At 38.9% G+C, this 24,315-nt stretch overlaps 1 protein-coding gene and 1 non-coding gene across 2 annotated transcripts; one reads left to right on the forward strand and one right to left on the reverse strand.

The window, feature by feature from the left end:
- The first annotated feature begins 663 nt into the window (after positions 1-663).
- Positions 664-23,607, forward strand: LOC131978899 (sterol 26-hydroxylase, mitochondrial). Its single transcript, XM_059342713.1, has 9 exons — positions 664-1,094; positions 10,711-10,901; positions 11,862-12,061; positions 13,182-13,379; positions 14,707-14,870; positions 16,113-16,279; positions 17,437-17,518; positions 17,612-17,818; positions 20,298-23,607. Exons 1-9 carry the CDS (start codon positions 819-821, stop codon positions 20,415-20,417), a joined length of 1,605 nt encoding a protein of 534 aa, XP_059198696.1. The 5' UTR covers positions 664-818; the 3' UTR covers positions 20,418-23,607.
- LOC131979647 (U2 spliceosomal RNA) lies at positions 7,138-7,324 on the reverse strand. The gene has a single exon (XR_009395081.1). It is a non-coding gene; the product is annotated as a U2 spliceosomal RNA (small nuclear RNA).
- Positions 23,608-24,315: the final 708 nt, after the last annotated feature.

The raw sequence follows: 24,315 nt of genomic DNA on the forward strand, positions 1-24,315 counted from the left end.
TTTTGACTAGAAACACCACAGTATCTCCAGCTTCTATGATTTTTTTCTCAAGCCAGCTGCTGTGAACATCTTCCCAGGAATTTCCTGTTCCCTCTGAACAATGAACTCTCATATTTCATTGTGAATGTTTTTTGTCTGAAATGCTTTCCACTGGGATAATTTCCCTCCCATGTCCTCAAATGTCTCCACAGTGAGGTCTTTGCTTCTGTGAACATGCTGTGGATTGTTCGTTTTAAGTTTTACTGTAAGAAAACAGAAAATTGCATTCATTTTAGATTCAGCAATATACGTATTTTTTATACATAGGATTCACTGTAATTTAACATTCAAGACCATTAAGCAATTTAATAATACAACAAAAAATATCTATAATGTTGCATTATATTCATTAACAGATTTCAACTCCCATTTGCTGGTTACAATTTTTTTTTTTTTAAGTTTTTTTAAATTGCATTTGCATACGAGAAAAACCCTGCAAAATGAATACAGTATATTTCTGGAAAATAACTTAAGTTTACAAAATAAGTCTAAAGACCAGATACAGGTCTACACAGAAAATAAGTTTATGTAATCCTGTAATTGTTCTCTTCACCTAGATGTCATTTGGATGTGCTTATTAGTTAGCTTAAGTTCACGGGATGGTATCAAAGTCCACTTGGCTCAGAGGTTGGGCTTTATAAGCGGGCTGCTGCGCTGCGCCAGTACAAACAAGGAGCCATTATCCTCACATACACACGCTGGGACTGTGGCGCTGTACTTGTTTGGAGCTCTGACTCTGCAGAAAAAACACACGGTTTATAGTAGGCCTACTTGTTAAAATGCTCAGGAAACCTCTGGTGAACGTCGGACTGAGAGTGAACCGCCAGCAGCATGAAAGGATCCAGAGAATCACAGCGGGACTGAGACCAGCGAATTATGGGAACATCCAACACCACCGGGACGCATCCACCACCACCGCCACCGCTAATACCGCCGCCGTGATGGGTGACAGCGTCAAACTAAAACCTATGCACGAGTTAGGCGGACCGAGTTTCTTGACTACTTTAAACTGGCTCTTTGTGAAGGGCTATCTCAAAATCGGACAGGACATGCAAGTAAGTGACCGTGATTCTCTGCACGGTGGGGCCTCTGCTGTTTATGTTTGGGTGTCTTTTGACCTAAATTTGTCTCTCCCTTTGATTTCTGCATTGATTTTTATGCAAGAGAGTTAAGTTAACACACACACACACACACACACATATATATATATATATATATATATATATATATATATATATATATATATATATATATATGGGTCATTTCAGAATTGCGGGTACATTTCGCGTCTCCCAGAAAAACCTTTGATTATTTCCCCCTAAAAAAGTATTTACTGGATCTGTTTTAAATAATATTGCTAATTATATTGAATGTTCACCAATAATAATGTTTGGTGTGTGTCAAATAAGTACTCGTCCAACTTATTTGTACTCAACGTCCATGTTTATTCAGTGTTTACACGGCGTGCGGCACATATACACTTGACTATATTGAACAACACAGAGTCCCCTAAACTCTGCCCACAACTGCCCGTAGACCTCTGTGATAGGTTACATCGGATGTCACTTAACCAATAAACCAATACCTTGACATCTCCCCCTTAATTCTTATTACCCTTTTAGTAATACTGTTATAACAAACAATTTAACTTTAGAACCTTAGCTTATACAGAATGAGTGTTTCCTGTGTAACTCACAATATACTCAATTTTCACAACTTATTTTGGAAGTCATTTGAACACCTTGTTTCCTTTTCCAACATGAACAAACACTCCATTCTGTTTTCCACTCTTCAGAGTACAGTCTGATAGTTCCAACCTCAATCCTTTATCAAGATGTTATATTACACCTTACATTACAGTTATAACATTACATGTTCATTCTTATAACCGGTTTACACACTCTGCCAAATCTACTCACAACCTGACCCTCAGCCTCAGATGTGTTTGCAGTAGCTGTCTTTGAGTTACTCTGTGTATGGCACAGTGTCTGGTGGTTTGCTTCGGTTGTTCCTAACTCAGAGTCCACTTTCTTAGTGCCTGAGCTGAGTAATGCTGTTCCTGGTAGTACAAGTTGAAGGTGTCGTCTGTTCCTTCTCACCACTCCTCCCCGTGGCGAGTTCACTTGGTATGAGCGCTGAGTACCGCTCTCCTGCATGACAGACGCTGGACCTTTCCATGTCTTGTCCCCATCTAGTTTCAACAAGACCTGATCACCTTGTAACTGTGGCAAATCTCTAACCCCGTGTCTTTTGTTAAAGTAGTATGCCTGCTGTTGTTTAGCTTCTGCATCTCTACGTCTAATAAGAGCTCTATCAGGCCACTTAGGGGTCAGATTTCTGTTCAGTGAGGGAAGTGTGGTCTTAATCTTTCTTCCCATGAGCATTTCAGCTGGGCTGATCCCAGTGGCAGTTGTTGGTGTTGCTCTATAACACATCAATGCTAGTCGAGGGTCTTCCTGTTTAAGAATGCGTTTAGCAGTTTGCACCGCCCTCTCTGCATGTCCGTTACCCTGTGGATTGTGTGGGCTAGATGTGTTGTGTGTGATGTCATACTGTCTGCAAAAGTCTTTCCAGGCCTCACTTGAGTATTGTGGGCCGTTGTCGCTGACTATCTGCTCAGGGATGCCAAATCTTGCAAATGTAAATTTTAACATCTTAACAACCTGTTCTGTTGTCGTGGTTGGCAAATGTAAGATCTCTATGTAACGTGAGTAATAGTCTGATATCACTATGTAATGTTTGCTGTTGTACTCACAAATATCTGTGGCAATCTTCTGCCATGGCCTATCAGGTAGGGGTGTAGAATGTAGTGGCTCCTTACGCTGTGTGCGCCTGTTTACCTGACAAAAGTGACATTTTTCCACTCTGTTCTTAATATCTGCAGATATCCTAGGCCACCACACGGCTTCCTGTGCACGCTGTCTACACTTTGACAGGCTCTGGTGTCCATCGTGTAGCCGATCCAGTATTTCCCCTCTCATTAACTGTGGAACAACAATGCGACACCCAAGTGTAATAAGTCCTTCACACACAGACAAAGAGTCTTTCATTGCATAAAAGTCTTTTACAATGTGTGGAATATTACACTGTCTTTCTGGCCAACCTTCTTTGATCAACCGTCTTACGCACTGTAGCTGCTCATCTTTCTGTGTAGCTGCCCTCATTAAGTCCAGCTTCTGCTGTGATACAGGCCAACAATGTATGACAGTATTAACATGACATGCAATGACAGAGTCTGTAGTGTTGTCACTGTCCTGGACCGGGCTGCGTGACAGTGTATCAGCTATGACCAGAGTCTTTCCGGGTGCGTACTCTGCTTTGGCGTTAAACCGCATCAAGCGCATTAAGAGTCTCTGACATCGCACTGGAACCGCATCTAAATCTTTACTGTTAATCAGCGGCACCAGTGGCTTGTGATCTGTGATGAGTGTGAATCTGTCCAGTCCTACCAGGTATTTCTGGAACCTCTCACAAGCCCATACTCCTGCTAAACACTCCTTTTCGATTTGTGCATACCTGGTCTCAGCTGACGTCAATCTCCTGGAACAGTATGCAACAGGTTTCCAGCTTTCGTCGTGCAGCTGTAGGAGGACACCTCCTAACCCATAACTGCTTGCGTCTGCTGAAACGGTTGTCTGTCTTTGCGGATCATAATGGGCTAAGACAGGTGAGGTGACGAGGTCTTCCTTGAGTCGCTGGAATGCTCTCTTTTGTGGATGATCCCATGTCCAGGCAGTTTCTCCCTTCAGCAGGTCATACAGGGGGCCTGCTGCTACTGCCAGGTCTGGTATGTATTTACTCATGTAGTTGATCATGCCCAAAGCTCGTTTGAGTTCATGAATGTCTGTTGGTTCTTGTAGCTGCATGATGGCCTTAATCTTTTCAGGATCAGCCCTGACTCCACTAGCATCTACTATGTGACCCAGGAATCTCAACTGCGGCTGTCTGAACACACATTTTTCTTTGTTGAGTTTGAGCCCTGCTTGCTCCATCCTCTCAAGTGTGTTCTGCAGGCAAACATCATGTGAGCTCATGTCCTTTCCATGGACAATGACGTCATCCATATATACTGCTACTCCCTCTAGGCCCTCCAGCAGTTCATTCATTTTGCGTTGGAATATCTCTGCAGCAATATTTATCCCAAAGGGTAACCGCTTAAAGCGGTACCTCCCAAAAGGTGTGATGAAGGTAGTTAGCAGGCTGCTATCCTCATGCAGCGGGATCTGCCAAAAGCCTGAGGCTGCATCTAGAGACGTGAAAACTGTAGAGCCTGACAGCTTGGCTAGTGTCTCTTCTGTAGTGGGCAGCTGATATCGTTCTCTTTTGATGTTCTCATTTAGTTTCTGTAGCCCTACACAGATTCTCACTGCACCGGTTGGTTTCATTACAGGTACCATTGGGGCGCACCAGTCTGTCGGTTGTGTGACTCTCTCTATCACACCCTGCTCTGTCATACGTTTCAACTCTGCTTCGACTTTAGGAAGAAGTGGTAGGGGAACTCTCCTAGCACTATGTACAGCGTATGGTACTGCATCCTCCTTCAAGTGGATCTTAACTGGCTCTGTTTTAAGAATCCCTTGGTGCTCTGTTTTCTTAACCTGCTGTACTCTTTTCACTAACCCCAACTCTACGGCTGTCTCTCTGCCTAGTAGGTTACTAACTGAATGTCCCCGTGCTACATATATGGTGAAGATATACCTTTTCTGTTTATGTAAGGTACTGGATGTGAACTGTCCCACAATGTTTAATGCACCTCCGGGGCTGTCTAAGGGTCCTCTACTACGGACTAGTTTTGGTTTTGGCTTGAGCATCCTGAATGTCTTTAGGTTCATCACAGTAACATCTGCTCCTGTATCAATCCTGAACCTTACAGGGGTGTTTCCTATATTTATTTGTTCTATCCAATGCTCAGCACTGCCCTGATTTACTTTGCTCACTGCCCCAAGATAAAAGCTTTCCTCCCCATCTTCACAGTAACTAACCTCTCTTACTGACTTGGAGAAGCATTTCCTCTGCCAGTGGCCCTTTTTTCCGCACTTTCTGCACTCTGAGTCCATCGCTGGGCACTTTGCTGGGATTTTGTGTCTCTCTTTTCCACACCTGCGGCACCTCGAGTCCTCTGAGTGGGCTTGCTCCGGTCCGTCCGTTCTTTTCCTCGCGTACTGTCGCCCACCTCTCCTCGCCGGGCGCCGGTGTGACACCTCCTGCACGTTGAGAGTAGTCTGTTGCTCCTGCTGACTGATCTGCTGCGCGACGTCCTCCGCTTGGCGAACCATCTGTACTGCCGTCTCCAAGGTGAGGTCCGACATGAGCTGTAGTCTCCTTGACAGCTCCTTGTCGCGGATGCCGACGACCAGCCGGTCTCTTATGTGCTCGCTCTTTGTCTCTCCAAAATCACAGTTTTCACTCAGTTCATAGAGAGCTCTGATGAATGACTCGGCCATTTCGCCTGGTTTCTGTACTCTCTGATAGAAACACGCTCTCTCGTGGATAGTGTTTTTCTTCGGTACAAAATATGCCTCAAACTTAGCAAGCATTGTGTCGTAGTCGTCGTCACTCTCATCGTCGTCAAAGGTGAAAGACTTGAAAATATTCTCAGCTTCGTAGCCCATGGCGTATATCAATGTGCTAACCTGGACCTCGCCGTCTTCATTACTTAGCTTAGCCGCGAGCCTGTACCGAGAGAATCTCTGTCTCCACACGGGCCAGTCGGCAGGCCGCTCGAAGTTGAAGTTTTCCGGCGGGCTAAACTTCGCCATAGCGTCGGGTGTATTTTCTTCCGAACACTTCTGACACCATGTCAAATAAGTACTCGTCCAACTTATTTGTACTCAACGTCCATGTTTATTCAGTGTTTACACGGCGTGCGGCACATATACACTTGACTATATTGAACAACACAGAGTCCCCTAAACTCTGCCCACAACTGCCCGTAGACCTCTGTGATAGGTTACATCGGATGTCACTTAACCAATAAACCAATACCTTGACAGTGTGTATTTTAGGCACAATTTATATGTAAAATATTCATTAAATGATTCCCACCCACCAATTATTGGCTGTCTTCAGCTTGTGATTCACATGTTAATATTGAATTAACATAAAATAATTCATTAAAATTTGCAGTTTTTTTGTGCTAATTCTATAAATACTTATACTTACAGTTGCACAGAGTATTTATTTTCTGTAATACATGGGATTTCAACATTAAAAATATATATTTTTTATCTGTCCCTATGATCCGGTCAACTCTGTTACATCTGTTATAAAACCACATAAAAAACCCTACAGCATTCAAATAAAAAACAGGTGACCGGTGATGTCACTTCCTCTTGCAGAAAAGATTTGGAGGGAATTATGGGCTGTGTCCCAAAGTCAAGGAAGGATGCTCAAACGGCTGGATTTGAAGGACACTACGTCATCGACATCCGCCGAAGGACTGTCCCAATGTCGAGGATGCTCCGGAGGACAGAGTCCTTCTTTTGCCCAAATTCCGAGGATGCATGTGTGTATCCTCCGTGCGCTCCGACTACCCATAAAGCATTGCGCACACCGGTCTACCGGGAGATTTAAAAATGGCGAGCGTAGAAACAGCGACGCCGGCGGCGCAATATGCATTTAAATAAGTATTTACAGTTTACACTGAATGTTATCACATAACTTACAAAACGTGTGTTCAAAGTCAAGCAAAAACATATGAATAAGCATATGCCAGAATATTAAGCTTAAAGATAATAAACGTCATCTTGATACATTGCCGGTTAAGTTAATTAATGCCGTCTCAGTCGCTAAAGTTATTGTTTATTAATTTATATGTGTCCGATGATGATGTACTATGTGCAACTGTGCCATTCAGAAAGTTATACATTTCTTTATTGTGTTTACAGGGACCGAAAGTCCGCTATTATCCGTTATTGTTATTTATAAATAACTGTTACTGTAGCCTACTGTAATATAAAAAATAAAAAATCACAGAACATATTTCCATGATGAATTATGCGCCGCTGCATTCATGGCACTACGTAGCGGCCGAATTCAGCCAGGATCAGTTAAATATTCAGGTTTAATCCACTTTATGATTTTTACTTGATAAATCGTGGAGATTCAACCTTAAAGCATCTTCTTCCATTTTCACAAATATGTGTCAGAGTGCTGATGCCAGAGACACATTCATGTCGTGAACTGATTTTGAAATTGCGGCGCTGAATTTATTTATTTATTTTTTATTAAACTGATAAGAACAGATACTACACTTGATCTTAGCCAAAGGGCCGAGAGCGGCGCTGAAGTTAAGCAGGACGTCCAATTACGCAATGACGCACAGCTGCACACTCCGAAGGCTGTCCCATTTGTGCATTACACCAGTCAAAGGAAGGACTCTTGCCTCGCCTTCGGAGGACCCGACTCTGAAGGAAGGATCCTACCAAGGAAGGATCCTTGACATTGGGACACAGCTATGGAATGTTAAACTTTCTCTCTCATTAACTTGTACAAAATGTTGAGAATACACCAACAGTAGATTAATTATATGTCAATTCTGTTATGGTATTTTAGTGAATGACATGTGGTATCTGGTTTTAAGCTAGCACGTGGAGTTAAAGCACAAAATGGTGGAAAATGTCAACTCTGTTATCGTCAACTCTGTTACATGTTTCAAAATTTCAGTGATAACAGAGTTACTGTTTTTGGCCTTTTACACATAGTTTGTAAACTCTGTTATTCATGTCAACTCTGTTCACATAGCCGTCAACTCTGTTTCACACAGTTTTGTTTAAAAAAAAATCGAATTAAATATGTTAAATATGTTAAATATTGTTGACAAATTAACCAGAAGCTGTGTCATAACTAACATTCTTACCATACATGAAATTTCAAAGCATTTCATTCATTTTTGGAGCAATATTTAGAGAAAATCCAAACTGTCTTGGCAACTTTCCAATTAAATGTGTCAATGCTTTTTCTCCTGAAAAAAGAATCTTTATCTTAGAAAATTTAAAGTTGAATTAGTGGATGTAAAGACAAAAGTTCTCTTAGGAAAGACATGGTTTTAAACTGTATTACATTTGAGTACTATAAATATTTACCCTAATTTGTCTGCAACAGAGTTGACTGATTTTACTGTTATTACGATGATTTTCAGATTAAATATTTTAAATCTTACATGTTTAAGCTTGGCAAATGCTGGAAGTGTTAAATTTAAAGTATTCTCTATGGGAATGAAAAAGGTTTTACGGAAAAAACTAAAATAAAATTCTTATTTTGTCTAAACTTCAAATGTACCCGCAATTCTGAAATGGGCCATATATATATATATATATATATATATATATATATATAATTATGACATGGTATCGAGATTTCTGTAGAAGATTTGGCAAAAAAGTACTATGTTAAGTTAATGTTGGCCATCATTTTAACTTATTGTTTTTTATATTATTGTTTTTTTATCGTTCTATTGTCTACTTCATCTTTTTTATTGTGTTATTCATTGTGTTCATCTTTTTGTACAGTGCTTTGTAAACCTTGTGTTTGCTCAAATCGGTATCTGCCAAGTTGGTGTTTATGGAATATATGAAATATCTTTGGTAATACTGCATATGTGTGCATTTTTTAAATACATACATCTAGCTGAGTTTCTACTAAATGCATTATTGTGCTCTTTGCAGATTCTGAGATGCAGCAATTTTGTAATCATTTAGTCTTTACCACAATCCTTATTCCTGCTTTTATGTCATCCCGTCTTGATGATTGTAATTCACTTTTCACCAATGCTGCTGCTAAACTTCTTACCAGGTCTTCCAAAAGATCTCATGTAACTCCAATTCATATTGCCCTCCACTGGCAACCTGTTAAAGTCAGAATCCAATTCAAAGTTCTTGTGATGCATTAGAGCTCGACTGCAGCCTCTGTCACCAGCAGGTCTCTAAGGTCCTCTGATCAAGGTCTGCTGGTTTTCCCCCGATCCAGATTTAGGACTAAGGGAGACTGTGCTTTTCCCTAAACTGTGGAACTCCCTCCCTTTGGTCTTAAGATCTGTGGACTCTATTGACACTTTTAAAAAGCAGTTCATTTGTTTAGTCTAGCCTTTGTGTAATTGTCTACATCTGTTTTTATTGTGTTTCCTTATTGTGTTTTATTTGCATGAATGCTTATGCTTATTTTACCCTGTAAAGCACTTCTGCTCTCGAAAGGTGCTATATAAATAAACTTAATTACTTACTTACTTACTTTCCCCCCCAAAATATAATGGAATGAATGGGGGAAAAGTAGTAGTGATGCAAGCCCAGAGAGCACTTCCACCTAAAGATTTTGGTTATTGTAAATACCATTATATCATGACACTATAGTGTATATACAGTATATAACATAAATTGACCCAGATTCCAAAAATAGCCTACATTTTTCTTACTTAACTTACATCTTGTCCATGCAGACTGCTGTGTGTACTGTCTGTGCAGTGGTTTTGCAGAAGCAGATTTCCCCCTGACAGATCACAGACCTCATTGTTTTCAAAGTCGCTATTTATTTAGTAGAAAGTAGTAAAACCAGCCAGCAAGTAGAAAATGGAAGAATGTTGCTGGAACGTTGCTGCCAAATGTTTCAAATGCCTTTTTATGCCGTTCAGCTCCATTGTTTTTATTTTTTTTTAATTTTTGGTGGAGGCAGAAATCTCACAAACAGATAAAACAAACAGCAGCAGTTTAATCACAAGTCAAGATATTCAATCAACATTGAAAACCCTATCAATAATTTGTTATCACAAACTATGACCTTGACTCTACCACAGTGCAGGAAATGTATCTTTATCTTACCTTACCTTTACCTTATCTTTAAACCAAGATAAAGAGCAACTACAGCAGCAAAAATAGTGTCACATCACAAAACAGGAATTGTTGAATTGCCTTTTTTTCTATGTATACAGAAGAAAAAGCACCCAAAGCACCTGCTTAAATTACACAAAACACCCCTTGTTCAAGTCAAAGAAAGCAGAAAGACACAAACAAGCTCAAACTTATGGGAAAATACAGTTTCACATGATTACTTGTTTACAAAAAATAAGTGTAGGTACTTTATTTGCTCTTAAACCACAGAGAGGAGATGACAGTGATTTCGGCAGACATTCACCTTTATTATTGCACAAACTAGCATTCTGTTTATTTCATAATTTGGGTGCGTGCAGCCCAAAATTGAAAAATTTCATAAAAGAATAAACAAACTAAATGTGTGTTTCTTTTGCAGGCATTTTATCAGTGCCAACAACAATACAGTATCTCCAAAATATTGTTAAAACACTTCACAATCTCAAATAAATATAGTCTACCTCAGCAGTTTGTGCAAAGATTTCTAGTTCTAATGAATGATGAGAAATTAATTTTACATTGAAGAATGCCCTCATTACAGGTATTAGAAGCATTGATAAATGTTTTATATATGTGATATGAAATGTATTAGAACGATATTAGACATGAGTTTATTATATCTGCAGATTGTAAAAGTTGTAGATTTGTTAGATTAGAATGTAATCTTTTTCAGATAGATTAGTTAACTCTGAGGGTCCCTGTACCAAAGTTTGAGAATCAGTGCTTTTTAATTAAAAAAACAGCATATTAACATTTTTAATGCATTGAACATCAAATTGCTCACTTAATAACTCGCACTATTTGCCCTCAGATTGAGCACAAAAAGATCTACGGACCTCTGTGGAAGTCGAAGTACGGCCCTCTTGTGGTCGTGAACGTGGCCAGCGCGGACATGATTGAGCAGGTTCTGAGGCAGGAGGGGAGGAACCCAACCCGATCATACATGCTCCACTGGACGAAATACAGAGAGATGAGGAACCAGGCCAACGGACCCCTGACAAAGTAAGTTATGCATGCATACTTTATATCAACATCTGTGTTTGAAAGCATTGGTCTGTCTGAAAGGGACAGTTCACCCCCAAATCAAAAATATACATTATCCCCCCTTACCTGTTGGAACTATGTTCTTTCTAGTTTAGATCTTACATGAAACTGCTCATTGCAAGGTCTGTGAATTAATACTGTGTCATGATTTCTAGAAAGAGACATTGCTGCTAAGTTTTTTTGATGCTTCTAGCACCACAAGTGAAGTGCCATGTTGTTCCAATAGAGTTGCACAAAGGCAGACACCTTCACGGCCGATATCACCAACGCTCAGATTGATGAATAGTACTACAGGTATGAGAAATAAAAGTATTCTTAATTTTGTGGTGAACTGTCCCTTTAGAACAGTGCTCAACATGCAGATAAGTATATCCCCAACTTCAAAAAAAGGTTGGGGTGCCGTGAAAAATGTAACAAATGTAATGATTTGTGAATTATTTTGCAACACAGTTCTAGTTGGAATGTAATTAGGGTATTAAGTTGCTGAGTTCTTTGTTCTCGATGTGTACTTGAAGGTGACAGACTTCATGAACAACGTAAGGAGTGGGAGGGATGAGGATTCAGTATCATCAACAGCTTCATAACGATGTTCTTACAATAGGTGCCACTCTGTGTCCCAAACAGGCACAAGGACTTTAATTTTCTTTGATTGTGTAATAGCACCTCTCTTTTTCATTCCGTTTTTCCTGTCAGACTTGTTGAGGCAGCACTCGTCACAGATGATGAATGTTGTGACGTCTGAGAGCTAACATGTTAGACAAGCCTGCACCTTGACATGTTAACAAGACTCCCTAAAGCCAAATGTTGTAATTTCTCATTTGAATCATGCAGTTGAACAAATAAATGGATTGTTTCAGCTTGACTTTGTCTCATTCTGTCTGAAAGCCCATTTCTTTTCTTATTAATCCTCGTTTATAGATTGGGGGCCGAATGGCGGCGCAACCGCAGCATCCTGAATCCTCGGATGTTGATCCCCAAACACACTTCCGGCTACGCCAACACCATCAACGAGGTTGTGACAGACTTTATCGACAGAGTGGCCTGGCTGAGGGAAACCAGCGGTCAGGGAGTGATGGTCAATGACCTGACTTCAGAACTCTACAAATTTGCTTTTGAAGGTCAGCACTGAGCTTTACTACTAACAGTAAAGATTTTGTAAAGTAATGACAACACATTCACCGGAGAATTACTCATCTATTTGGGCAGAGCAACCTGTCAGCATGTGTATTGTCATTCAGGGTGTTGCTTTTGACACAGTTGTGGAGTCTCCTGGCCTTGAGGGCAGATGAGAGACTGTGTAAACGTATGATCATAAAAGTAGGACTCATATACGTACATCATATGACCTTCAGTCAGATTCCTTTTCAAAGCATTTACACATCCGGTTGCACTTCTAAAACCTCATCCAGATAGTTATGGAAGTAATGACAACATCTGCTCTGCTTCTCTTCTTTTCTCTCTTGCAGAGTAAGTAGGCAGCGACCTTTCTGCCTATTTTATGTTCACAGCAAGGGACTGGTGTTAGACATGACAAACAACACACATGATTTGCATGATTGAAAGAATGTGGACATGCTAGCCCACATGTGTCTGTGTTCTAGTCTAGGAGCATATTTTATTCCTGGGCTGATTCAAGTCTCCTATTGATGAAAAATATTAATGCTTCGGTACATAATAATATTCGGGAAAGTTTAGTAAAATACTGTCTCCTGTTTTCCTGTTTTAACATACAGTAACTACCCCCATTCTCCCCGTTTGGACAATGCCAAATCCACAAAGAGGGTTTGAAAGATATACTTTCTTTAAAAGATCGCCAAAATTACATTGTTTCTTGTAGAAAGAAACTGTTAATACAGGCATTATTGTCGATATTTGAACTTTCCGACAGTCCTTGAACAGATCATAGGTTACAAATATTTAGGTTTGAAAACCAAAACAAAGCTTAAAATTGTGGTATTTCTGTCGAAATCATTTAATTCTGCAAGTCTTACTTAAAACGTCGTTACAAATATACCATTTGGAAACGAGGCAAATCTCTACAGTCAGGCTCCAAAATCTGGTGAAAATCCTGAAACCAGAAGAGTAGATGCTTGTACAACAGCAGAATGATAACAGTTTTTGAATGTCATGTACAACAATCACATATAGAGTGTATATGCTCTGAAATAAAGAAAATTACCTGTTCTGTCTCACACAAACCAGGCGGTCTTTGTGTAATAATTGTATCTTTGCATGCAGGAATCTCAGCAGTTCTGTTTGAGACCCGGTTGGGCTCCATGGAGAAGGACGTGCCAAAGGATACCGTGAAGTTCATCACCACTGTGGGGGAAATGTTTCATATGACCCCTATTATCCTCTTGTTCCCAGAGTCCACCTGGCCCTACTTGCCTTACTGGAAACAGTTTGTGGAAGCCTGGGATTTTATGTTCAAAGTCGGTGAGCAACATTAACTTCAAACAGGGAAACAAAGTGCAGCATATTTCGGGCCCTTTTTGTTTCAGCATGATGGTTGCTATTTAATATGTATTGTTGATAGTTATCAGAGACTATCAGAGACTATATTTACTCTGTTCTTTCTAGGAAAAAATGTACTATCATAAACACTCACATCTTCTATCCGCATGTCTCAGGCTTTTCATAAAAGTGATTTCATACTTAAACATCAATATCTTACAGCTACACAATTCTATCAAAATATGAAAACACACACACACACACACACACACACACATCATCTGGAGACCCTGCTTGCTTAAACTTCAGTTTGGGCTGTTTTGGGAGTTATCTCTGTAACAGCTTGCAGCTTTTCAGCATGTAAATACCAACACTTGTGTTCTCTGGTTTGCCTCAGTATTATACTGCAATCTCTAATTGGAGTTATGTTGCTATCGTTTGCACTGAGCCACAGTTATGCAAGACAGATCCACAGGTTGGATCTTGTCAACCAGCATTATGCACGTGAAATATTTAAATAAACGCAAAAAAACTCTGAGGATACCATTAGTACACAGACACACTGAAAACAGTTATCACAACTACGCAAGAAAATCACCTTACTCGCTGTGAGAGGCGTGGCTATAATATCTGCTTTACATGTTACAACATACTAGAACAGTTGAAAGTGTAGGGACAAAAAGTCTCATTGTCCTCCTTTTCCAGCACCAGCGACTGTGGTTTAATACTCAGTCCTGTTACTAGATCTGCCTTGTGATATTGAGCTGACTGTGAAATATGCGGTACCCCAGTTGTAATCACAGATACAATCTAATCAGTAAATTCACTAATTTGTCTTGGTTACTTTATTTGATAAGAGAGATATACTCTTATATTTAGATTTAGGTTAAGATAACATTGCTTATATTATAGTATAGATTAAAATTACATGTCACATGTCCTCACTTTGGGGTGAAAACTTTCAGGAATTTAAAATTATTACATGCTTTTTAGTGTTGTGGGTCACTTGGCGGCCCTGTCTCTGCCACTCTCCAGTCCTGAATGCCTTCACAAGAGGTTACTAAAGCTCAGGCTTCATAGCGATTTGCATTATCAAATCTTTCAAGGACAGTGATCTGTAATGACTCCCTCAAAAGACAAAGTCCACCTCACAGGTCCCACTGCCCGTATTCCCCTTCAGTATCTGATCAAGACCCCTCACAGTGTGTTTCTTGTGCCATCTAGTGGGTTAAAGAAGGTGTCGAGCCATCTTTTCTTAGTGCTGGTTCTCTTGTAAGAGATTGAAATGCTTTACTCTTGTGTCTCATAGCTGAAGAGCTGGTGAGCAAAAAAATAGAGGAGATCCAGAAGAAGGTTGACCTGGACCAGAACGTGGAGGGAGCGTACCTCACACACCTGCTGCTCAGCGATCAGATGACGGTCACTGAGATCCTGGGCAGCATGGTAGAACTCCTGCTGGCTGGAGTTGACACGGTGAGTAGACGCCGCTGTGTGTGAACAGACTGAGTTACTATACATTTGTTAACTTTTCCTAAATTTAGTTGTTGTGAGGCCTTCTTGATTTTGAGGTGTATAGGGCAACTTTAAGTTCTCCACTCTCAGCATTTTGCTAATTTCTGTAACCCAGAAAACAAATTAAATGATTGTTTTTAATTTTGGATAATTACTTAAAAGTCCCCCTCCATTCAAAAATAAAAGATGACTGATTTCTTTCCGTGCAAAGTTTGTTTCTAGAGAGGTGATTTCACATTCCTCTGCTGAGATGTCTCTGCAAGTCAAACAATCAAAAGCTGTAAAATAAATCTGAAACATGCAGCACTGAGCTGACTCATCAGTACAGAGAACACATTGTACCAATCCAGGAGATATTGTTGAATGTTTCACAACCGTTAACATGTCCGCCACTGCCAGATACAAGCTAACAAACAACATAAGTAAGCTAAAAGATGCTTTCACACTTACCATGCAGAAAGCTGCAGATTTAGGTGCAAAGCAGACTCCAAATCTGCATCTGGAGGCTCAGTGATGTGTCCTCGAACAGAGGAACTTTATACTTTAACATGTGTCTGGAAGATAAAAACTTAATAAGACCTGAACACAAGCTACAGTTTATTCCAATCCTCAGCCTTGTCCTGCATTAGAAACTTACACAGTAAAAATAACCATAGAACAATGGCCACGTGTCAGGGAGAATAAAACATGAAATGTGTCAAAAAAAGAAGCCTGTTATATATGTGTAATTGTTCAAAATAAAATAAATTCCTAAAAAATACCAGAAAAAACACACTGGAAATAATCTGCTCAAAATGTGTTCAAACTGCTCATGTCATGCACACTTCCTGTAGTTCTTATGTTCACTATTGGGGTTAATTGTACAGTATATATGTTTTTCTGTACTGTCAATATTCTGCACTGAATACAATATAAAATGTCAGGGGTCATCAGTTTATGTCAGTTTACCTAAAGGTGTCACGTAAGGAAAAAAGTTAGACACCATGGGCTAAAAGGATAGAGTGATGTATGCATGATGCCTCATTGTAAAACATTACATTTTTCTTCATCATAAAAATAAAAGCATTTCAATGTTAAAAAAGCAGTTTTATGTACACTCAACATATACAAATCAAACAACTCTAAAAATCTAACCAACACCATAAATCAGCGCTCAGCAAGAAAAAGAGACAGAAGTTAACGGTGTGTTCCTCTCTGTTGCAGACCTCCAACACGATCGCATGGGCACTGTACATTTTGGCGAAGCAGCCAGAGATGCAAGAACAGTTATACCAGGAAGTGATTAGTGTTTGTCCTGGGAGCAAGGTGCCAAACAGCGATGACATTTCTCACATGCCGTACCTGAAGGCCATTATTAAAGAGACTCTACGGTTAGAGGGTTTATTTTGCTCTTTTCGCTAATATATTACAGAATAATGGGGCAGCTGTGGCTCAGTTGCTAGATCGGTCACCTACTGATCGGAAGGCCGCTGGTTCGATCCCTGACCATGACAGCCTAAATGTTGAAGTAACCGCGATACTGCGTTCATCGGTGTGTAAATGAACTCCCAATGGTGGCACCAGTGTGCCCTGGTAGCCTCAGCCATCAGAATGAATGTGTGTGTGAACGGGTGAATGAGCGCAGTCTATAGTGTAAAGCTGTTTGAATAAAAGCGATATATAAGTGCAGTCCATTTAGCATTAACAATAATAGGACACCTGGTGCGGCGACAAGGAGGTGAAGTGGTTAGTACCTTAATCTAGCTCTTCTGCGTGGAGTCTTTCCAGGTCCTCCGGCTTCCACCCAGTCTAAAATAATATAAAAGGTGACTCTAAATGAGAGCCTGAATGGTTGTCTGTCTCTTTGTAATCGTTGTGAGAGTCTAGAGTTCAGATAATCAGTAAAAGAGAATTAATTAGGACAACTTGTTCTTGATGTCACGGCCAAAAGGACATAATAAAATAATTTTCATTTGATTGATTACTTGACCTTAACCCAAGATCTGGGTAACCTAAGAGTTGCTCGGTGCGGGGGTTTACTCTATGTTCCTCAGGTGTTTAAAAACAGAACACAACACAAGCAAGGAAATGGTTAGCTTAGGTTAGAAATTAGATTTAAAACAGAGGGGAAAACAGCTCACCTGGCTTTGTTCTACCACCAACAGTCAAATAAAAAATCCACCTCAGGGCTGTAGTATTGAGTCCAGGCTCTGTCTCAAGTCTGGCCTCAAGACCAGTTTTGTCTCAGGCCTTGTTAGACTATCTTGGTCTTTGGTTTAGTCAAGTTGTTCCTGGCTGTTGATTCAGGATTAGCTGTTTGTTTAATTAAGTGTAAAAATGTAAAAATGCTGGTAGAATATATTTTCTGACCGATTCTTTGATTGCTCTGCAGCATATTTATTGCTCCCCTATAATGATTCTCAATCAACACTGTGTTCAGTGGTTTCTCTTTATTGTGATTACAGAGTTTGCATAAATGAATACTTGCTTTTGCTCAACAAACAGATTGAACTTTTGTCGCCTCCCCTCTGTGTTCTGTGCTCACCAGGATGTATCCGGTGGTTCCAGGAAACGCTCGTATCACTACTGAAAATGAGATTGTGGTCGGAGATTATATCTTCCCAAAAAACGTGAGACACATGTCAGACACAACATTAGTTGGATACGCTCTTCTTCTTAACAAAATACACAGAATTACATTTTAAGTATGTCCTCTCTGACAGACGCTGTTCCACCTGTGCCATTACGCTGTCTCCTATGATGAGAATATTTTCCCCGACCCCCACACCTTCCTGCCTCAGCGCTGGCTCCGAGGAGGGGAGGAGAAGTCCAAGATGCACCCGTTCGGGTCTGTGCCGTTTGGCTTCGGGGTCCGGGCGTGTCTGGGCAGACGGGTGGCTGAGCTGGAGATGCATCTCCTCTTGTCCAGGGTAAGAACGACCTCTTTCCCTGTCACAGATTCTTCTCTGTTCAGCTTCAGTTTGTCCATGTGCAACAAAGGCAGTCTTTGGTACCTGCTCAGACTTATTTTGGATCTCCCCATGAGAACCTGTTGTTGAAAATGTTTAAAGAAAAACAACTGACGACCAGGTCGATTCGAATAGCAGCCTTGTGCGGGATTTATTTAGCAAGTATCAAAAAACAGATTCAGATGCCAAAGGTGTCAGACGAATCCAAAAGTCAGAACAACACTGAGCGACAACACCCAGTTTCTCTCTTTTTACTTTGCAGGTTGGTGTGTCATTGTTTCTGTGTAACTAAGGTTCAACGTCCTGTAATTTCCTGTTATGAAAAACACTTGATATAAGAGCACACTTGGGATTTCCCAAATCCGAGCTGTTCATATCTCAATCAAGCAGACGTTTCCTGTAAAGAGACTGTGACTGTTGGTCAGATTTTTGTGTGTTTATCAAAACATGTTTGATGCATATTTAAACCGCTATATGTCTGATATTTAATACATCCTCAAATTAATTCTACGACAAACCCACCTTGAATCATCCCATTTTGATAAGGTGGGATGGTTGAAGGTGGAGGATCGTGTATCTCAGATGCAGTTATGTATGGTACATAGGCGTGCTTATGGGGATGTACCCAATTATTTTAAAAATTATTTAAATAGAGTAAATGAAGTTCACCGATATTCCACTAGGGGAAGCTTAACAGATTTTGTACGACCTAGAGTTAAGACAAACATGGGTAAAGAGTCCTTTCTTTATGCTGGAACTATTCTTTGGAACAGGTTACCTGGCCCACTTAAATCAGTCAGAAGCATACGCAGTTTTAAACAAAACTTGAAAAAATGGTTTAGACACCAATCTTAGAATGTTGGTAATCTGTATCTGTCGTGTATATTTGAAACTGTAATTTATGTTTTTATGTGGCTTATGAATGATTGATGCATGTATGTATGTATGAATGATACTTTGATACTATGATTTATGTAAGATATGCTGCTACTTGCCCCCGTCTCCTGCCTTATAGGGACCACAATGGAAATAAGCCTTAGGGCTTTATTGTGTCATACCTGACTATTTTTTATCTATTTATATTACGTATGACACCGGTTGCTGTTTCATATTTTTTATATCAAGAATGGTCAAATAAAATCAATCAATCAATCAATCAATCAATCAATCAATCAATCAATCAATCAATCAATCAATCAATCAATCAATCAATCAATCAATCAATCAATCACAAAGTGTTGTTTGAAATTTTATTGGCACAGTTTTGTAAACGGGCAAATATGAAAGTGTTTAAGAAAATACTTAACTCTTCTCTTCAACTCACATTCATGTTTCCATTATCTTGTGGCAGAAGTCATCTCTAATAATCAGACTTCACCATGTTTCCCTTATGTTGTCAGACCGTTATAACAATCTGAGCCTGTCAGTGCCAAAAACAACCCCTTTTAGTGGGTGCACAGGTCAGTTCTCTGGCCTAGCTGTCGGCTAAATATTGGACCGATTTCAAACATCATTGTCCCCATTATTCAATTTGACATAACCTGGGAAAATTAGGTTAAAAAATACAGAAGTTCCCATTTAATTTTAATCAGAAATTTTGTAAAAACAACACAAAACTTTGACCAAAAAGTCACATTTGAACACTCCTTTGGTGGTTTGATGAAGAAAGTTCTGCATGTTTGAAGTACCAGTATGTATACAGATTATTTTATCACCTTTTTAAAAATATGTATAAGTGACTTTTTCCTCCTGCTGCACCCAAACACCCACACATTTTGTTGTTTGATCACAGTGAACAGGGCAAGTGAAACATGTAACTTTTGTTATCAGCACCTAGAAATTTGCCTGCATTCAGAGAGTAATATCAAACCGATCTTATCATCCGAACAGAACAGAATGTTCTGATTGTTCTTTATGTGTTCGTATTGGTAACATGATCTGACATAAAAACTGTGGTGTAAAAAAACTCTGACTTTGTTCAGTACTTTTTGCTCTCTCCGGTCACATTCGCAATGTCACACTTTCCGGTGTTTTATGGGCATTTCAAACAAGATAACGATGACCAGTGTAGGTAGAATTGATTTATACATAATTAACAATCTACATGTGAAATGTAATTCATGTATATGGAGATTAAAATGTCTAATTACAATATGAAAGTAACTCTAATGAGAGAAAATAACTGACACTTAAAAAGTGAATCTGTATTTTCAGTGTAATGTCTTTTTTTGTGAAAGACAGAAGCTAAAGTGTAACATCTAGCTTTATTTATCAAAACGAAAGTGCATCAGTTTAAACATTACATGTTCAAACATGTTTTCAATTGAGTATATGTCAGCAAATGGTCATATTCTGTTTAATGAGACAAAATTGCAAACATTTTGTGGAATCAGTATGAATAAATATTTCACTTTTTTGTCTTTTTCACTTCTTTTTGAAGTTGATGAAACGGTACGAGGTGAGGCCGGATCCCGCAGGAACCACAGTCAGGCCGATCACCAGAACGCTGCTCTGCCCCGCTAAACCCATCAACCTGCAGTTTGTGGACAGGCGAGTCTAGCAGGAGCAGCAGAGAGCGGTACCGGGAGTTTCTCTGTGAGCTGTTTTAGTATTCACACTGTGCCTCACTGAGCACTTGTTTATAGCATTCACATTATGAGGACTGGCTGGAATGCATCTAAACTGTGGCTGAATGAAGATGTGGAAGAATGTGTAAAAGTATATAGTGCTGCCTGTATAGAATGTTAATGTTTGCTTCATGTAAATATATGTATACTTTAACCTCCAACACCTCCTCTGGGGATTTATTTAGTTTTAGTTCTACAAATGCCAAGCACTTTTTAGCTGTTAGTGCCATCAGCAGGGCTGACTCTGTGGAGGTTAAGAACATGCAACTCCTACAGGATAAGTCTGATATTATCAAATATTTTCTTAATCTAACAAATCCACGAAAAGACTAAAATCAATCGATAAAAAAAAGTTTGACTCTCAATTCTTTCAGACCTTTGCACTCTGTCTGTGGCACATAGAGGACGTGACTTGAAAACCTGTTATAGTTATAGTTAAATTGTTTTTTCAATGCTGCAGATGATTCACAGCAGCAGGATGGTGTATGATGAAAGTTAAACTAAAAAAAATATATAAATAAGCTCCTTTTTTTAAAATTATTATTATTTTTAGATTATTTTTGGCATTTTACTGCTTTATTAGATAGTGACAGATAGAAAGGGGGAGACAGAGGGGAAGACATGCGGCAAAGGGACTTCAGGCCAGTTTCGGACCGGGGTCCGCCGCAGCAAGGACTCAGCCTTAGTGGTACGCGCTCTACCTGTGAGCCACCGGGACGCCCCCTCATTTTTAATTTTTAATTGAACCTAACCCCTAATCGAGGACTCTGCGTTAGCAATTGTTCCCTGCAAGCAAACACTGTGTTCGGATTAGTCAAGTCAGCTTCATTAAAGAGCACATTTAAAAATAATAGACGTTAACCAAAGTTCCTCACAAAGAGACACAATTTATCTAAGGTTAAATCTAATGTATGGCTACTGTGGTTGAGTTTAATTTTAATGTATGTATAGTGTTTGTTCAATGTATGATTGCATGCTGCTACTGGATGCTTGAATTTCCCTTGGGATAAATAAATAATCTATATACAATAAAACACAGAAATTATAAAATAAGAAAATTGACAAAAAAGAGAAGAGAATTTAAGTGTCTAAGTAAAATGACATAAACAATAATTGCACAAATTAAAAAATAAAAGCCAGACTGTGAACAGGCATATCGGTAACGCTTTATATTAAGGTCCTTGTAATAACCATTAATTAACAAGTAATAAGGCCCTTGTAAGTCCTTACAAGATGCTTATTAACATTATTGTGTGTTTATAAGCTTATAAAGTGTTAATAATGGCATTACAAACACCCATGACCCACCCATTATGTCTTTGCCATGCCTTTATTAATCTTATTTTGTTTGCTTATTGATATTAAAATATACTTTATCACTCATCTATTATAAGTTAACTATAAGTTAACTATGCTTTTTGCAACTACCGGATCTAAAGCGAGAACAATGCCTTATTACTTGTTAATTAATGGTTATGAAGGACCTTATTATAAATCGTTACCGGCATGTCTTCATAAAGGCTAAAGAACAGAGACTTTAGACCGGTTTTAAATGTATCAGTGGAAGGGAAGATGTTATTGTTGGTGGCAAATTATTCCAAAGTTCATAGCCAACAACTGATCGATCACCTGTACATTTCAACTGGGCACGTGGGATGGAGAGCAGAGAGCCCATGAGGAGACAGGAGGTGGAGTAGGGAATGAGCAGCTCAGGAATGTATGTGGAACGCTTTATGTAATTGTGCAAGTAAAAAGTAAATGTGATGTCTAATGTAAACTTCAAGTTATTTGAAAATACATGTTGCACTCTATCACTTTGACAGAGTTTTTGCAACTGAGTCCGTCTCACCACCAAGAGCTGAACAGGACTAATGAGAAAAAAGATCTGACACACTGAACTCAATAGAAGCATATCTGTCCCTCAACCCTTCTCCCTTTCCTTATTAAGCCTTTTATCAAGTTTTCTCTGCAAACTAGGCAGCCATAATAACTATTTAATACAATAATATATCTGATTTGACAGATTATGTCAAAGCATTTTAATTTTCGGGATACTACAGATAAAGTCTACAGATAGAGTGTAGATAGATATATAGATAAAGTCAAGTCACTCTGAATGAAAAAGACCAATTTTACTATAATTAAAATTGGAGCAAAATGCTCTTCAATATGCAGAGACATTTTGTTTGTTTTTGTAAGTTTATTTTGCTGCTGTTTTCAAAGGCCACATTGAGGACTTGAGGGTTCTCGTGACTCAAGAGGAGCTCAAGATGTTCATTTTTTATTTTAAATGTACATAAAAAGAACTCCGTTTTCTGCAAATCATTGTTATAAGGCAAACATCATCAACAACATCAGACAAGTAACTTGATATACAATTTGAGAGTTGGTGAAATCAGATTACCCTTACAAAAACAAAGTATTGCTATTATATTTTTAAAATTGCCATATTTTAAATATGTAATCAAGTAATCCTTGACAACATATCTATAATGTTGTTGCACTTAAAATAGGATACCAAAAACACTGTAGATGTCTTAGACAACATTTGTCAGAATAAAACATGCAGAAAAAACAAAGAATGTCTTCTCCTCTCCCATACTTTATAAATAAGATCTGTCTCCCTTTCTAAAACTCTTCTTTTACATTGTTTTTGCTGCCTTATATTTAGCTGTTCACATTGTTATTGTATGTGTTGTTATTGCCACTTGCTTGTATATTAGTGGATAAATGCTGCCACCTTGTGGACTGTTCTGGAACTACATGATCTTCCAACTTGCTCTTTTAGGTCTTATTCAGTGACAGTTATTACCATTTCCATCAGATGCTCTAAAAGTGGTAAATACTAAAGATTTACATCATGACATCTCATCTAAATCTATCTACCACAGGATCATGACTGTTTGGATGTTTGAAATGTATTATGGATCACATTTATTTCCTTATATGTGCTCACTTACCGTAGATACACTCTTTATCAATTCACTTCATTTACGAGCTATGACATCAGAGTTTTATTCAAATCATACTTCTGTCTCTGAACATCCGTATGTGGTAATTCCCTGTATCTCCTTAACTTCAAATGTGATTGAAATATGTGTAATAAAGCCAATAATTGAGTCACATAGGCTTTTATCTGAATTTACTTCATCAGTGGAGATTGAAAAAAGCTTCTCCCTTTTCATCTTACTGCTGTTATCAAACATGAATTGTCCTTTTTTCAATATTTATCTGAGATCAGATTATATAAATGACATCTGCGTGTTTAATTTGTCTGTTTTTATTGCTGTACGTGTCCTCTCTAGGGTTGCAAATTTCTGGGAATTTTTCAAATTTGAAACTTTCCATGGGAATAAACGAATAAACCAGGAATTTACAAAATCGGGGGGATGAGTTATATACTTAACATTCAAGTTTTTGTTGTTCAATAAAATAAATAAAACTTGATCAAGTTCTACTTACACAGACATCTGTTGAAGTGTTTTTAATTGTATTATTTTGCATGGATGTCTGCTTATGACAAAACAAAAGGTTTGTATTCATTTAAATTACCACCAATTTCCAGTTAATTGTCATACATTTCCATAATTCCCACGGAAAGTTTCTGAAATGTCCCACCCCTTTGCAACCCTAGTCCCCACAGGTAAGAAATCTGACATCAATGTTCTGTTAATTATATTTTACTGTGATGCTTGATGTGTTTAGCTCAGAAGTAAATAAATAAATAAATATACCGTTTGGCCCTCAGAAAGATACACAACTTGATGTCCAATAATTAGAGATATCAGAAATATGGGTGCAGTAGTAGTGCACTTTCTGTACTCCAAGATA

The sequence above is a fragment of the Centropristis striata genome, chromosome 10 (assembly GCF_030273125.1).
Source record: "Centropristis striata isolate RG_2023a ecotype Rhode Island chromosome 10, C.striata_1.0, whole genome shotgun sequence".
Lineage (NCBI taxonomy): Eukaryota > Metazoa > Chordata > Actinopteri > Perciformes > Serranidae > Centropristis > Centropristis striata.